Source organism: Dermacentor andersoni, chromosome 11 (genome assembly GCF_023375885.2).
Source record: "Dermacentor andersoni chromosome 11, qqDerAnde1_hic_scaffold, whole genome shotgun sequence".
Lineage (NCBI taxonomy): Eukaryota > Metazoa > Arthropoda > Arachnida > Ixodida > Ixodidae > Dermacentor > Dermacentor andersoni.
In genome coordinates this window covers 122493266-122510421 of record NC_092824.1, presented here as the reverse complement: position 1 = coordinate 122510421, position 17156 = coordinate 122493266, and the positions used below count along the sequence as shown (strand labels likewise).

The following is a 17156-nucleotide window of genomic DNA, read 5'->3' as shown; positions in this document are numbered from 1 at the left end:
TCGTGACAAAAAACAGCCTCCGTGGCTCGATGATTATGTTTCTTGAATGTAGAGCGTATTGCCGTCTTCGAAATGCCACGGCTAGGGGCCTCGCCGTGACATTTAGGAGACAGTTCACATTTTTCGTTCACACAGGTATAAAATGTGTTTTTTGTTGCGGTGTTGTGCCGTGTTCTTTGTCGGACTTTGTTTGAGTGACTGCCTGTGTTTTGGTGCCCAAGACTGGTGCGGGGGAACGAACTGAAATTGCCTTTGGACTTAAGTGCGCGTCTTGCGTGTGCGTTTACCTGTATGCTTACTTTGTTTTCAGGGGGGGATGATGTAGCATAGCGTCGCCTCCTGCCAGATCTCTGTGTTATCCTACATTTATGTTTCGTGGTAGTTTGGCTAGATGGCGCGCCCCCCTTCTGTCATGTGACGAACTGGGACCAATCAGGAGGTGTCATCTGGCGTGTGAAGTCCTTTTTAGTAATAAACGGCCGCGAGCCGGCTCAGTCTTCATTCCGGTTTTCATCGGGAGCAGTTAGCTCCGTGTCATCCTTCTCTGCGACGGCGCTCGCCGCGCGTTCGCTGGTCGCGGACCCCCACTTGCCAGCCGCTGCCGACACAACACCAGCGCAAAGGCACCTTGCAGATTCGAGAGAGAAAAAGAACCCACACAACTGGCTCTCTACAACATGCGCACTTTACATACTTTACACTGACGTAACAGAAAGCGAATGCACGGGACTTGAATTTAGGAAGGCATGGCCGGCACTTGATCGGCGTAGTGGTCATAGTTGGGCGTAGTGTCAAATTCGGGTGTCTGTGGCTCGATTTTTTGCCTGCCTTGGGTTTCAATGTAAGTGATGGGCTTTAAGTCAAGAAAGAGTTGAACTGCGCACAAAACAGAAATGCTGATCAGACACCGATAAACTTTGACATGCCGATGAGCAGGATAGTCAAGGAAAGAGACACACACACAGCATGCTTGTCAAAACAGGCGTCGGCTTCAACGTGATGCTTGCAATAACGGCAGACAACCGCAAACGGCTGCAAGGACGAGCTGGGGTGCAGTCAAAGATTACTGTTGAAAGCGTGCTTTGTCTTGGTGCGCGCGATTGGCCTAGGCCGCGCCAACTTCGTGCAGCTGATGCGTTGGTTCTTTATTCTCTGGTGGAACCACAACGTGGATGAAGCGGCAAGTGACCTGAACGGCACGTGTGGAGGTTCTGATGCAGAGTAAGGCTACAGTTTGTAAATAATATGAATGTATTTCTACAGCAAAGATAAGTTACCTTATGCACGTTCCAAATCATTACCATTTCACTTTTCAATTTTAGCCGTTTCGAAAATGTCTACATGAGACTTACCCTGCATAATAAAAGCACCCCCCAACGTTCCTTAGGATGAGTATTGGGAAAAAAAGTGTCTTCATTACATGGGTATACACGGTATCTCAAAGACCGCATAGGGCTTATAAAAGCAAATTACACACCGCATGAAAATTGTGTTGAAACGTAGAAATAATAGGCAACATGCTCACTGATCTATGTCATGTCTACTACGCCTCAGCCCGCAGCAATTTACGCAAGCCTCGGCAAATACTATACTATGAGAGACAACTTACTTTGCATAGTCGTGTGAAGGATGTCGGTCTGAAGTTCACCCTCTCAATTTTCACTGAACATATGAATTGTGTTAAAACGTAGAAATAATAGGCAACATGCTCAGTGATCTATGTCATGTCTACTACGCCTCAGCCCGCAGCAAATTACGCAAGCCTCGGCAAATACTATACTATGAGAGACAACTTACTTTGCACAGTCGTGTGAAGGATGTCGGTCTGAAGTTCACCCTCTCAATTTTCACTAAACGTATCTTTCTTCTTAACCTGACAGGCTTCCTGAACGCATTCACGAAGAACCTTTTGGGTGCCCTGAATCTATTTTAATATTGAAAGGTGCAGCAGCTCATTACGATGGAAAACACCGTGAAACGACGCCCCACTTGCCACAAAACTTAGTTGAGGACGTTTGCAAATTACGAACAACGCACAAGGAATTGCAAAAGAACAAACATGCACTCCTCACAAGTTGCTTGACGTTTCTGAAGCATAAATGGCAGTGGAGCGCGACTGTAAACAAACAAAGCCGGCTTGAGGTGCCACACAACGTCAGCAAGTCAACAGTGACGAGGCATTAGCCTCGGCAAGGGCACCTGAGGAGGTGCCGGCATTCTTGAAAGAGTATTGCTACTTCATGAAATTTCGGGGGCCTTAAGGGGGAAAAGGGGAGGGGGGCTCCAAAATTCTTACCTAGGGAGACTACATTTGACAGGTGCACTCCGAGTGGCTGCTGCTGTGGCTGCGCCACCACTGCTGGCTGCACGTGCATGTCCACCACCCCAGTGCCATTCATGATGGGCACCCCATTCATCACAAGCTGACTGGCTGCTGCACTGTCCGCTCCCACGCCAGCTGCACAGATTTTTATGTCACACTACTGCACTTTTTATCATCAGGTTACATACAAATCACATACACACAGCTTAGTCTAGCTTCCTGCATTTTGCCTGAAGTTGTACACCAGGTCAGCTCAACAACCACAGAGGCAGGCCATGTCATGGGCACAACATACTATGTACCACACAGGCAAAATATGGTCATCTACCCGAGAGAAGCATGAAGCGACAAACACCCACATAGGTTTCTATAGCAATATTTCTTACAAAAAGTTTACTTGTCGTTATGACACATGTAAGCCAGGTTGCTTTATTAATTGAATTAATTAAATTCTGGGGATTAACATGCCAAAACTATGACCTGATTCTGAGGCATGCTGTAGCGGGGGATTTGAATAATTTTTGCCATCTGGGGTTCTTTAATGCGTATCTACTGCACAGTACATGGCATGCACAGTACATGGCAGCTTTTGCATTTTACCTCCATTGAATTCCAACCACTGCAGCCAAAATTTGATCCCATTATATTTTTACGTAAGAAGACACAGATGAAGAGCTATATACAATTATATTTACAACGTAATACGCTGCACTTGGCCAAGAGGCAACAGCCCGCGCTAGCCTCCAATCGTCGTCGTCGTCTTCTTACTGCTCGCCTTTTCGTCATTGGAAATAATATTCCATAGCACTACCCCCGGCGGCGAACGCACCGTGCCGGAACTATTAAAGGCCGGACTTGGAAGCAGTGTAGTAGGCCTTGAGCCTACTGATGTGCACGACATCACTAGATAAAAGAGTAGATGACGAGGTTTAGCTCACAGGAGCAATTTTGTACGTCACAGGCGTCACCTGGCGCAGCATGCGATAGGGCCCTGTGTATCCCGAAAGGAGTTTTTCTGAAAGTCCGACCTGACGAGAGGGCGACCACAGGAGCACGAGCGCACCAGGCGAAAACTGTACGTCACGGTGCCGGGCGTTGTATTGACGCTGCTGAGTGGTTTACGAATCCGTCAGTCGAGCACGGGCAAGCTGGCGTGCATGGTCGGCAAGGCCGATGGCGTCGCGCGCATACTCGCTTGTTAAGATCGCAGTAAGAGTAAGAGCCGTGTCAAGGGGCAAGGTCGGTTCGCCACCGTACAGTAGATAGAATGGAGAAAATCCGGCGGTGTCGTGCCGGGAAGAACTATAAGCAAATGTGACGTAAGGAAGGGCAATGTCCGAGTCGTGGTGGTCCATGGAAACGTACTTGGAGAGCATATCGGTAAGAGTACGGTTTAACCGCACTGTCAGGCCATTGGTTTGAGGATGGTATGAGGTAGTCAGCTTGTGCTTAGTGGAGCAGGAATGCACAATGTCGGTGATAACTTTCGAGAGGAAGTTACGACCACGGTCAGTAAGCAGCTGTCGCGGGGCGCCATGAAGCAAGATAATGTCACGCAAGAGAAAGTCCGCAACGTCAGTGGCGCAACTGGTAGGGAGAGCCTGCGTGATAGCGTATAGGCTGGCATAATCAGTTGCGACGGTTACCAATTTGTTCCCAGAGGATGACGTGGGAAAGAGACTGAGGAGGTCTAATCCAACACGAAAGAACGGTTCCACAGGGACGGCGATCGGCTGGAGATGACCGGCAGGTAGAACCTGAGGTGTTTTCAGACGCTGGCAGGGGTCAAAGGCAGCAACATAGCGTCAGACGGAGCGAGCGAGACCAGGCCAATAGAAGCGGCGGGGGGCGCGGTCGTACGTGCGGGTTACCCCAAGATGTCCTGCAGTGGGTGCGTCATGCATCTCAAAGAGCACAGTCTGTCGTAGATGTTTTGGCCTGACAAGAAGATCAGATCCGTCAGGGAGGAAGTTCCTTGGCTACAGAATGCCGCCCTGAAAGACATATCGGCGAACGGATGCGCCGATAGGTGTAGAGCGCACACGCTCGATGAGTGCTCGCAGCAATAGGTCGCGGTACTGCTCATCGGCGATGTTAGCGAAGGCAGACACAGAGAAAATGCCGTTAGCGGTACTACTGTCGGCGGCGTCAGGCTCGTCTGCCGCATAACGAGACAGGCAGTCAGCGTCCCTGTGTAGTCGGCCAGATTTGTAGGTGACAGTATACGAATATTCTTGGAGGCGTAAGGCCCAGCAACCAAGTCTTCCTGTAGGATCTTTGAGTGAGCATAACTAGCAAAGTGCGTGATGGTCCGTGACAACGGAAAAGGGTCAGCCATATAAGCATGGGCTGTTAGATATGGGGCTGTTTCCTGCGTCTACTTCGAGTTCCCCAGACCACATCGAATCGCAGCACAGCTAACTGAGAAGCGCAGAAACACGGAAGGCACATTCCAGAGGAGCGCACGTGCAAACAAGTTGAAGGCCCCCACTTCGTACGCCGCCGGCAGCTATTCACTGCTTGGCTCTTCCAGAAAGCGAGGGGATAGCCCGGCACTGTTCCAGGTAACGTGAGTCCCGAAGCCAAACGGCTGTGATGTACCGGGAAGGCCTGGCAGCGTCGCACCGGTTACCTTTGAAGAAGGCATTTGCAAGCCAGCGGAGCCGTACCGCCGGGAGTAGGTGGGCCCTCGGACAATTGGGGCCCAAGCGTCGCCTCACCGGCCGCCTTTGAAGAGAGCATTGCACCACAGCAAGGCAAGACCGCAAGGAGCCGCCGGGTGTGACATCACCGCACGGGTGCCTACCATTGGCCGAAGGTGGCGTCATCTGAGCGGGCTCTCCCATTGGCCGAACATGACACGTCTTCCAGACCTCGAAGGGTTTAAGAGACGCAGACCGGGAGCAGAAGAGCATTCCAGAGATTCCTGAGCAGTCCCTGATTCATCTCTCTCGAACTTCTTGCCGCGGGCCGCAGCGTCCGAGTTGCTGCCGGCCCGTAATGACTGTACGACTGTTCATTGACGTCTCACTGTAAATAATGTAAAATAAACCTCCCAAGTGTGTTTCATCACGACGTCCATCCTCGACTCCTACAGGGCGGAACGTCGCAACTGCCCAAACAAGGGCCACACTCACGCTCAGTGATGGAATAGTTGCGCTTGGAGGGTAAGAGGAGCCTGCTGGTGTAAGCGATAACACGGTTGTTGCCGCGCTGGCGTTGTGCCAGTACTGCGCCAATTCCGTGACCGCTGGCATCAGTACGGACTTCAATAGGCGCAGAAGGATCGAAATGGGCCAGAACGGGAGGCGTTGTGAGAAGGTCGATTAGATGCGAGAATGCAGAGGCCTCGTTATCGCCCCACTGGAAACGGGCGTCTTTTTCAAAAGCGGGCAGCACACATACCAATTACGGGGGCTGTTCTGCCATCGGCGACACAGACAACAGGCATCGTGGTGGGCGTGATTATTTTCTTCAGGCGGTTACGAAGGTCAACGCTCATTACTGACAAATGCGCCCCAGTGTCTATAAGAGCAGATACAGAAACATTGTCGACTTGCACGTCAAGAAGGTTCCGATGTGTGGGCAACGTCAGTAGAGGATTTGGCGGCGTAGGGAGCAATGCAGCGTCACCTCGAGGCGCTGCATTCTCTAGTTTTCCGGCTGGGAAAGGCGTCCGAAGGGAGTCTGCGAATAGGAGAGACAGGGCTGGGGAGAGCGAGATTGTCGTCGTTGGGGCAAACGCGAACGAGAATAGGGGCGGTTCGGCGCAGGAAAATCAGTGGTGGCAATATCCGAGCGTGCGGCCTAGAGACGAGAAGGGCCACCTGGGGGACGAGAGTAGGCAGTATCAGTAGAGTGGGTCGGGGAACTCCAGCGACTGCGACAGTGCCGAGAAATGTGCCCGATTCAATGGCAGTGAAAACAAATCGGCTTGTCGTCAACAGTGCCCCATTCAGATGGGTTGCGGAAACGTGGTGGGAAAGAAGATGCGGGACGGGGCGGAATCGAAGAAGCCGGGTGGGTATCAGGGCGATGGGCCGAGCAGATGGTGTGAAGACCCGTGTTTGCGAACTCCTGGCGGACAACTGCCTGGATCAGGGAAACTGTGACTGCAGATGTGTTGGTGGGACTGGAGTCAAAGGCAGCCGGATAGGCGGCCTCGATCTCACGCCGGACGATCCTGGTAACATCGGCAGTGTTGTTGGGACGAGGAGTGTCGGCACAGGAAGATGTCGCTGGGGTGTTGGGCAGACGGGCAAACTGCTGGTTGATACGTCGGCTTTTAGCGAGTTCTAGGCGGCGGCACTTCTTTATAACTATATCCACCGTAGCCACGTTGTTGAAAACGAGCAAGTTGAAGGCTTCATCGGCAATGCCTTTGAGGATGTGGGATACCTTGTCGGACTCAGTCATATGTGCGTCAAGTCTGCGGCACAGAGCCAAGACGTCCTGAATGTGCGTGACGTAGGGCTCCGTTGACATCTGCACACGGCTGGATAATGCCTTCTGCGTGGCATGTTGGTAATCGTATGGGTTGCTGAAAAAGTCTCTGGGCTTTTGCTTAAGCGAATCCCAGCTGGTGAGCTCATCTTCGTGCGTCCGAAACCAAACTCGAGGTGTGCCACCGAGGTAAAAGACTACGTTGGCGAGCATGATAGTAGGGTCCCACCGGTTATTGCGGCTGACGTATTCGTATAGGCTGTGGGAGATACGGGGTTCTCCTCCGTACTCTTGGGACAAAGGAACGACAACACAGTAGTGCAAACAATCACAAGGGCATTTATTGCACCTTTCATAGATCAATGCCTGCTAGCCGAGTTGCTATCCCCAAAACATGCCGATGGGCGCGCGACAAATCTAGAAGTCCGACTTACCGCGACCGCATTGCGAGCGAATATATTCGCCCCATGCTGGATCCCAACGCCTGGTCGTTCGCATGTACAGTAAAACGAATGGTGGCACGTTCGAAGGCGGCCACGCGAGACAGTCTCGCAGAAGCATCCGACGGCGCCTGCGCGGACGTCCGAGCTGCTTGCCGTACCACCGCCAAAGAGAGAGCGCCTTGTCTTTTCCGCACCCAAGCAACCACGCAGCGGCGCGACGCTCGCGCCATCTCTCGCACCGCGCTTGTACCACTCCGACCGCCGCGGCCCACGCGGCGACGCTGCACGGAGACGGGGGCTATGCGGGAAAACAAGATATCAGGGGAGGCGCGACGGTCTCGCATCCCCACATCCCCCCAACCTTAAATCACTTCTTATTCCGGCGAAACATGTGACACGGTCTAACATCAAACCGTGCTTCGCGAACAAGATAGTACATGCATCAGTGGTCGCGCCGAAGAAATGTCTACACGCTGTCCATAACATGCGAGCCGACTGTCCTGGGGTGCACCGCTGGCATCCGCCGGTCACAGCAGCGGCTTTGCAGCCTCGACGGCACGATCCCAGGCCAGGACTCCGGAGACGACGACGCAGTAGTCGGTACGAGCAAGCGTCGCTCACGCCGACGCGCCCTGCTGGCAAGAGCCGCCGTAGCTGTCGGTGACCGCCGGCTCCTTTGTCTGCCGCCGAGGGTTGTGAGCTGGATACAGGAGGCCGTCGAAGTCGCCGCGCCGAACTGGCCACAGCATCACCATCGCCCGGGGTGGCTCGATCGTAGTCCGGAGCAGCAGCGCAGACGATGTGCAGGTGACAGCAAGCCAGGGGTGACTCCATTCACGCTGCGTACACTTAACACACTCGGCAAACACTGAAGTAGTGCAAGGGAGAGGAATTCTGCATGCGCATCGCCCACGTGGTACGATGTTCAACTCGGCTAGCAAAAGATCGGGCGGCTACTCGGTTGCTAAGTTCACGTGAACGAAGCTCGCTTCCTTGAGTCGAATGAGTAATTTCAATTCGTGCGAGGCTAAATAGAATGAGGGAAGCAAATTGCAACGCCTCAACGCCACGGTCCACCAGGTTGTGTCCCTCCACGTGCGACAGGCAGCTTCGTAAAGCCTTAGGCCTAAATCTTCGCTACCCTGACAACAACCGGCATCCAAAAACAACACCCAAAATGGGCGCAAAACAGGCAGCCGCGAGGAGACGTTAGCTCTGTGAGGTGGTCCTACTCCGCTCGGTGCACACAGCATCCGAGTTGACGGCGCCCACCGTCCCAGACGGTGTCGGAGCGCCCGGTGCCAGGCCGCAATGCCAGTCAGCCCGTCGTGGCACCCGTGGCCCGCGGCCACCCGGCTCCCAGAGCTGCGACTTCATTCTAGTCAAAGAGATAGGAGAAGCTATTTACATAAGAAATTCGGACCACCCACGAGGCTTCCGTACTCACTCGCTTCAGGCTTGCCACTGCTCCGCGGGCGCTCAGCCTCGCTCTCCCAGGATGCAGACCACGTGGCTCTCGTACCAACGAATGCCATTAACCCTTTGAGGGTCGAATTATTTTGAAAAAAACTTTCCCAGGTGGTCAAATTATTTTTTTGCGGATCTTGAATGTCCAAAATGTATTAAGTCGGGAATAAATAGTCAAAAATAATAAGGAACAGTATTTTGGTGTCGGCATCACTCAGAATTGCAAAATGTTCAATAGTATTTCCGAGCGTGGCACTCGTTGTAACACGGGTCTACGCACAGCGCCTTATCGAAGTCTGCACACCTAAAATGCGTGTCTGTTCTCTTGAAGCGAGGAGTTGTGTTGGCGCACACATTCCATCTCTGCGTGCGGCTGCCTTGGGCAGAGGTCTGAGGCACCCTCTTGCGTAAGCGCGTTGCCGCGGAGAGCGAGAATACCTCGCGAACGGCGCTGATAAGCAAGTGGTGATAACCAAGCTAAGAGAAGTGCCAGTCAAGGTAGAAATCAACTTCCGCCGCCCCTGCGAGAGCGTGCCGACAAAGAGAAAAACAACGTTTCACGCGCCTCCGTTGCGATCACGCGGCGGAACCGAAACCGCGAAAGCGCGTTGCCACTGAGAGCGGGAATACCTCGCGAACGTCGCTATAGCAAGCTAAGAGCAGCGCCAATCAAGATAGAAATCAACTTCCACCGCCCTGCAAGAGAGTGCCGACAAAGAAAAAAATGACGTTTCGCGCGCCTCCGTTGCGATCACGCGGCGAAACCGAAACCGCCAAAGGGGCGTTGCCGCAGTCTGAACGACGCGCTGAAGCTAGCAATCAGCTCTGTTTATCTCCCCAAGAAGGTAGCACCAATTTCAAACGCATCTTGTAAGTGCTAAGAGGTGGCAGCACCTCCCGATGAGCGCTAATCGTCATTATGGCGCGAAATTTCAAACGGAGGGTCGGAACCGTACCCGTACGGCAAAGACCTTGCGGGACAGAAAACCGCCGCCGTACATGTACGGCAAAAACCTTCAAAGGGTTAAAGAAAAACACATGCGAAAAGGCTTAGCATGTTGACATGTTCAATCACACTACAGCCACCGCCGCCTCGCTCAAGAAATCACGCCGCCGACGCTAGCGATCAAAATCCACGCTAGGCCTACGCTTCGGTTCAAACAAAGGTCTTGAACGAAGTAACACTGTTAAAATTATCGTCCGATGCCCCAAGAGGCCCCACGTTGGGCGCCAGATGTGGGAGATACGGGGGTCTCCTCCGTACTCTTGGGGACAAAGGAACGACAACACAGTAGTGCAAACAATCACAAGGGCATTTATTGCACCTTTCATAGATCAATGCCTGCAAGCCGAGTTGCTATCCCCAAAACATGCCGATGGGCGCGCGACAAATCTAAAAGTCCGACTCACCGCGACCGCAAAGCGAGCGAATATGTTCGCCCCATGCTGGATCCCAACGCCTGGTCGTTCGCGTGTACAGTCACGCCAATGGTGTCCAAGGCCACCACGCGAGACGGTCTCGCAGAAGCATCCAACGGCGCCCGCGCGAACGTCCGCGCCCGCCGACGATCTCGAACCAAAGAGAGCAAGCGCCTTCCCTTTCGACGCCCAAGTAACCTCGCCTGTCAGCGGCGTTAGCAGCGCAACACTCGCGCCATCTCTCGCACTGCGCTTGTACCACTCCGACCGCCGCGGGCACCAGGCCACGCGAGCCGTGCGGGAAAACAGCATATCAGGGGATGCGTGAGAGTCGCGCATCCCCACAAGGCTGATCCAGTCCTCGACGTCTTCCCCATCTTTGCCCGAGAATACGCCAGGATCACGGGGAGTGGGGAGAGTAATGTAGGTCGTCAAAGTGGGAGTAGGTGTCGGAGGCGGCTGAGTCGAGTTGTCATTGCCAGGAGCCATGAAAGAAGGCTTGACGTACCGTCCACTGCGAAGCTCCGTGACGAGGTACAGGGAACGTCCACCTCCACCAGATATGTTACGCAAGAAGACGTAGATGAAAAGCTATATACATGTATATTTACAACGTAATACGCTGCACTTGGCCAAGAGACAAAAGCCCGCGCTAGCCTCCAAAAGTCGTCGTCTTCTTACTGCTCGCCTCTTCGTCATTGGAAATACTATTCCGTAGCAATATCATGCTTAGCAGCGCAGCATCATAGCCGATTGGTTTATTGATGTGAAAACATCAAATGGCTCATTGAGCGAAAAAGCCGGCGTCTGTTGTCTGGACAGGCCAAGAATGGCACCTGAATTCCCATTGGCAGTGATACCCCGTCATAAGCCTGCCTCGATAGAGCAGTGCATGCGAAAGGGGACACATACCACTGTGATAGTGTGCCAGAAGTTGGATGAGGAGAGATGGCATCGCTGAGACGAGTCACCCTTGCTTTCAGAAGCCTGTTATCTATGTGTTTCTTGTCCGCGCAAGCTTTCATCTGCAATTCTAACTATGCCTTAATTGCTATAAAAAAATGAATCCATAAAAGAAAGAACAGAATGGATTAGAAGGGAAAAACGTTGGCGGTAGTGAGTTTCGGAACTACAGTCAAATTTCTATATAACGATTCACACGGGACCGCCGAAAATTGTTCGTTATTTTGAAATATTGTTGCAATGAAAAACTTGCAGTTATAAGCCAGTGGACAAACCCAGGAATGAAAATGACGTACCTTGGCATACACACATGTGCAGACAAGGAAACTCTCAAATATGAATGTTTCACTCAGTTCAAAGCTGCTTTATTTGAAGAAATCAGTGATTTTCTTCTCGTGCTTGCAGCACACATGACTGATTATGAATGCGTCTACATCTTCTACTTTGTGCGATACCTTATTGGGTACGCCATTGCACCGAGCAATGAAAGTGCGGACTTTGTTCATGTGCAATAAAACATCATTGTTTGACACGATCTCATCTTTTGTGTTCGGTGACCCACAGTCATCGTCCTTCGTTTCGTCATCGTCACTGGAGACGACGCGAACACAGTGAACAATCTTTTCGGTTATCGGGTCCACCGCCATTAGTGCTGCGCTGTCGTTCTCCACATAGTCGTCGAAGGAAGAGATGGCGGGCAGCAGTTTCGCAACCTTGGTCCAAAGGTCTCCTGGGTTGTTGTCGGTCAACGTTACGAGACTAGCTTCAGTTTTCAAACTTGGCTCTTTTGCACGTAACCACCACCGTCCCGCGCTTTCGTGGCGCTGCAGTCGCACCCAGCTTCACTTCCGCACTAGCCGGCTACGCGGGCAGGCCGGACTAAGCACGCAGTGCAGCGTTGGTGTATTCTGTGGTTCGTTGTTGACGGCGAATTTCTGCAAGCATGTCATTCGCGAAACTGTAGCCTTCGTCGAGTGTGTTAAGAATATCAGCAGACGATGCCGACATGCTGCATACCTGGCTGCATAGGTGGCTATCGGAACGATGTCGACATCTGGGCAAACATGCAAAGTATTCCAAGCTCCCTATCATGTTTCGTTACTGTGCCAGGCTTTCCACAAGCAAGGAACCTATAAATTCTTATAAAACAAAACTAATTAAGATATCCTAATGAAATTTTAGATTTGTCTCTTTATTGCAATGTGCAGTGTGTGTGCCAAATTTCAGCCCTTTCTGTCAAGAAACAAAAAAGTTAATTCTGATCCCCTCCTCCCCCTTCCCTTAAGGGGGGACATGGCTTTAAAAATCGACTTCCTCATTTCTTCCAGGACTTTGATGAAAATTGGCACAAATGTTTAGAATGGCTCCCAGATGCTTCCCTAAAATTTTCAGAGTGATACCTTGAGAACATCTTATTCAAATTTATTAAGCAGAATTTTTCTTCCTCTTACATTCTGGAGAGCCTGGGGAACTTAAAAAACGTGATAGAAGGCTTGTTAAGTATTGACTACATAGCTAAATGCGTGCTGAAGGTCGTGACATTTTTGCATTTTTTTTTTCGCAGCAAAAGTTTTTTGGAGCACCATATATTACGTTACCTTCACATCAAGAACACTTTCCATAGCACACTTTCCATAGCCATATCGTAAACTTACGAAAGGTCAAGATAAGAAAGCGAGAATGTCACGACCTGCACTACAACCAAAGGAACGTGACAAAAAAAGCGGAGTCAAAATATGTTAAACGGTAACAACGAAATCAGCTCCAGAAAGTGAGCAGAAAGGCAGAAAATCAGTTTTGAGAAAACGGCTCTCAAAGTTTCACCTTCTCTTCATTTCTCTAAAAGGCACCACATTTGTAGTCTTTGGGGCTTCTTGTGATGTGGCTCTTGTACATATGGCCTCTGGTCTGGTGCACTTCCCCCCACACCCCCTTTTTTCTTTTTATAGGGCATTCTTTGCTGCTGCTGCTCTACTAAGAGCATGGTGCCTAAGTTTCAAACCAAGTGACGTGCAGAACTCTGTGTGGGCGTGAATATAGTTCCAGTGTACATTCAGGCAGCCTGTACCCGCAGACTGCCCGTTTGATAGCAATCTCCAGTACAATAAGTCAGACATTTTTTTTTCTTTTGGTAGAATTCACCATGTCACTGAATGAAGGCTCCAAGTGCCAGCAGCCTCCCAAGTCAACTATTCTGGACAATGGCTGTAAAACTTCAAGGATCAGAGAGCCAGTGATAGATTTGCAGCTGCTAGGTGCTTCGCGGAATTGTACTTTTGTATGATGCCTCGATGACTTCTGCAGTCAGGTGTCTGTGCCAGCCCAAGGGGTCTAAGTGAACAGAGCCATGAGGAAGCTCTCTTTTGAAGAGGAGGTATGATAGATATTGTGTGGGGATGCGAGACTCTCACGCATCCCCTGACATGCTGTTTTCCCGCACAGCTCGCGTGGCCTGGCGCCCGCGGCGGTCGGAGTGGTACAAGCGCGGTGCGAGAGATGGCGCGAGTGTTGCGCTGCTCACGCCGCCGACAGGCGGGGCTACTTGGGCGCCGGAAGACAAGGCGCTCTCTCTTTGGGTTCGGGAAGCGAGCGGGACGGACGTGCCGCCCGCGCGTGCGCCGACCATGCTTCTGCGAGACCGTGTCGCGTGGCCGCCTTGGACACCGTTGGCGTGACCGTACACGCGAACGACCAGGCGTTGGGATCCAGCATGGGGCGAACATATTCACTCGTTTTCTGGTCGCGATGAGTCAGACTTCTAGATTTGTCGTGCGCCCATCGGCATGTTTTGCGGATAGCAACTCGGCTAGCAGGCATTGATCTATGAAAGGTGTAATACATGCCCTTGTGACTGTTTGCACTACTGTGTTGTCGTTCCTTTGTCCCAAGAGTACGGAGGAGAACCCCATATCTCCCACAATTGTTACAAGCTATCTTGACAATATGATAATAGAGTGAAAGCGTAATATGCTTGGTTGCAGCTCCGAGGTGCCGATGTGCGAAATGCCTAGCCACAGATACAAAGAGCCGATGCACGATGTGCTTAGTCACGCAGTTCAAGGCGCCGACATGCGAAGTACCTAGCCACACAGTCCGAGGTAGCGATGCGCTAAATTCCTAGCCGCAGGCTCGAGGAGTCGACACTCAATGCGCTTCTTGATGCAGTCCGAGGTACCGACGCACCAAATTCCTAGTTGCGAGCTCGAGGAGTACACACTCGAAGCGCTTATTCGCGCAGTCCGAAGTGCCGGTTCACAAAATGCTAAGGTGAGGGTCGGAGAAGCCCGTGCGTGATGCGCATGATCACTGAGTCAGAGATTACCTATGCGCGAAATGTTTAGGTGCGTGTCCGTGGATTGTGTGCGCAATGTGCTTGGTCACGAATTTTGAACACACCAGAGTTATGAAAGGCTTAGCCGCATGTCCGAGGATTCCGCGCGTGAATCTCGGTCGCGAAGTCCGCGTTGCCGATGCTCCGAGTGCTTAGACGCGAGTCTGGGACGTCCACAAGCGTAGGGATCAGCCACGCTACCGCAATGTCCGCGTAGAACCAGTTTTGGCACGTCGAGATTACGGCAAGTGGAGACTTCCAGGCTCGTGAGGTGCAAAGAGCTGTGCAAGAGTCGAGCAGACGATGCCGGGGCCGGACCAATGGCGAACCACGCTGGAGTCACGTGGCGTGCACGTCCAATCGCAGACTCCGGCACGACCTTCAATCATTTGCTTTTTGTGTGCTTGTTTTTGTACGGAGGAGACAGCTGAAGTGGCAACTTTGAAGACGGAGAAATGCACTTTCCAACGAGACCATGATGACGGCACTCGATTGCGCCGTTCCAGAGATATTGTGGCTTGAAAAACGCGGTTCTTTCTTGATTTCCGCGAAATTTTTCGCCATCTTGGCTGATAAAACAACTTTTTTTAGAGCACTTCTATGTGGGTTATATGGATATTTCGGAATCAGATAGAAAAAGAGTTATATGCCTCGTGCACCGCCTATAGAGGCGCCACTGAAAGCCACCTAGCGGACTCTTCCAACAGTACACGCGGGAGCAGTAGCAGATGACAACCCTTTGCAGCAAAGATGGCTGAAGTTCGCGGCTGCGATTTCTCCTTTGTTCGGGTACCAGGCTGCTTCTTCTGCGGTGACAGCTGTAGGGAAGATGCTGACCTCTGTGTGAGCGGGTATGAACACGATGTTACTGGTGTTTGGGACATGGTCCACGTACGTGCAAGGTGTGTCCCGCAGACAAACGCCATGAACCCCATTTACATGACGTGGAGCTCATGTTCACTAGCCGATAAATTTTGTTGAGTGATGCGATCTGTCGATGGTTTTTTTTATTCTACCGTTGCCGCAATGCTGCTTCTGTACCTGAATAATAAGCACCCGTCGTTAGTGAAGGCTTATATCAAACAAATCCGCACGGTGCAATCTGAGCATATGCCATTGAGATTTTCCTGCCGATGAATACATGTGACATAGCCGAATAAGTGCAGTCGAAGTCGTCTCAAGAAGAGTATAATTGCCAATTTATTGATGGAAACGCGTACACTAGCCAAAGAAGTCACCAAACACAACACGGTTTAATAAAGGCACGTGTTAGTGCTGTACCGCCGATGCGATTCTGCTGCACTCGCCGATGAACTACCGTTCCCGCTGTAGTTAGTGCAATTTTGAATTCCCCAAGGGAGCTGCTTGGAAACGTATAAAGCTAAAGACTAACTTTTCAGTACTTCTTTATATTACTAGAGACAGGTGCCACATGATATATTTAAAGGCAGAGCAGCGCCAGTCAAAGTAGATGAGCGCTGGCGGCAAGGCCCGGTTTAGTCGTCTGCAGCGTAAGTACAAGAAAGAATTCAGTTGAGTACAACACTCACATGCAAGAAGGGACTACGTTGTGAAACAAACAAATCACTCGGCGTGTGAAGTGTGCCCAGGCAGCATCGAGGTGTGATGACTTCCCAAACGGGACGCGAACTTTTCAGCGAGAAATGGAACAAAAATACCATATGCAGCAGCTATTAGCAATTCTCGCCCTGAACTACCTATTTTCTAAACACGTTTCCAAAAACGCAAACAATATCTAAGATGCCCTCGGGCGAAAAGAATAAAGCTGTTAAAGAAGCACTTCCTTGGTATCATTTCGATAAGACACAGCGTGATTTATACCCTTTACAAACGAGGCAGGGTGAAAACTTCGCAGCTCAAAAGAATCGACAAGAGTTATGCATGGAGCAACTAGCAACAGTTAAACATGTGCGAAGCCACGCATAAAATAGACGTAAAAACATGAAGTGCGCGACAGCTGGTGCGAGGATTTACCGCGCCACATGAAACCAGCAGTTCTTGCAAGCTTCAGTAGCTTTAACATACAACGCAATGCGCTCGTGCAGTCGTGCTGCCTAGTTAGCGTAACGCGGTAAAGAAGCGGAAAACGATATAAGCGGCAAACAGCATTCCGAACTTTAGCGAAATGCCTTTAAACCTCATGCTGCACTGCAGACAAACTTCGTTGCTCACGCGCCTATGATCGAGTGGAAAAAAACACCGACGAGACAAAGGAAAGGATGAGAACAAGAAATTTCCCTTCGAAGCGACGATCCATTTTTGCTACCGTTGCTCCCGCTGATGAGGCTTTGCCAGGAATGATTAGAACCGTATAGCCGGCACGTTTTCACCGGTATTTGAGCCCCCCACCGTGTAACAATTCTTTTTCGATATTCCCTGAAGCTTTGGCCACCCCATACGTGCAAATGGTGTTGCCTATCTTGCTCTGAAAACGTGAATAAGACAGAGAAGCACGATCAACGACACAACAAACTACGGCGCGTGCCAGGCTCCTCTCCCGCGTGTTCTGCGCAAGGCCGCCACCAGTGGCGCGTCCGTCGGCGCGCACGGCGCGTATAGAAAGTGCAAATGTGATTTTCAAAAATCTATTTTTTGGCCATTTTTCGCTATGTAAAACGCGCGTCCCTCCTTAAGATGAATTAGGGTGTATTAACAAGGATTATGCTGGATTAAATTGGATTATGGTGAATTAAGGAGGATTAAGGTCGATGAAGCAGGATGAAGGTGGATTAGAGTAAAATATTTT

The 17156-nt window shown here is 51.1% G+C and overlaps 1 protein-coding gene across 6 annotated transcripts in view; it reads right to left on the bottom strand.

Annotated features, from left to right (window-relative positions):
• The window catches only part of Art4 (arginine methyltransferase 4), a 178020-nt gene that overhangs the window by 37983 nt on the left and 122881 nt on the right, over positions 1-17156 (bottom strand). For 5 of the 6 annotated variants that reach the window (XM_055075537.2, XM_055075536.2, XM_055075535.2 and 2 more), the window contains one exon: positions 2297-2458. The exons of the other annotated variant lie outside the window; for it this stretch is intronic. In XM_055075537.2, coding sequence (XP_054931512.1) covers positions 2297-2458 — 162 coding nt within the window. The remainder of the gene's footprint in view (positions 1-2296; positions 2459-17156) is intronic. 6 annotated transcript variants of the gene reach the window in all.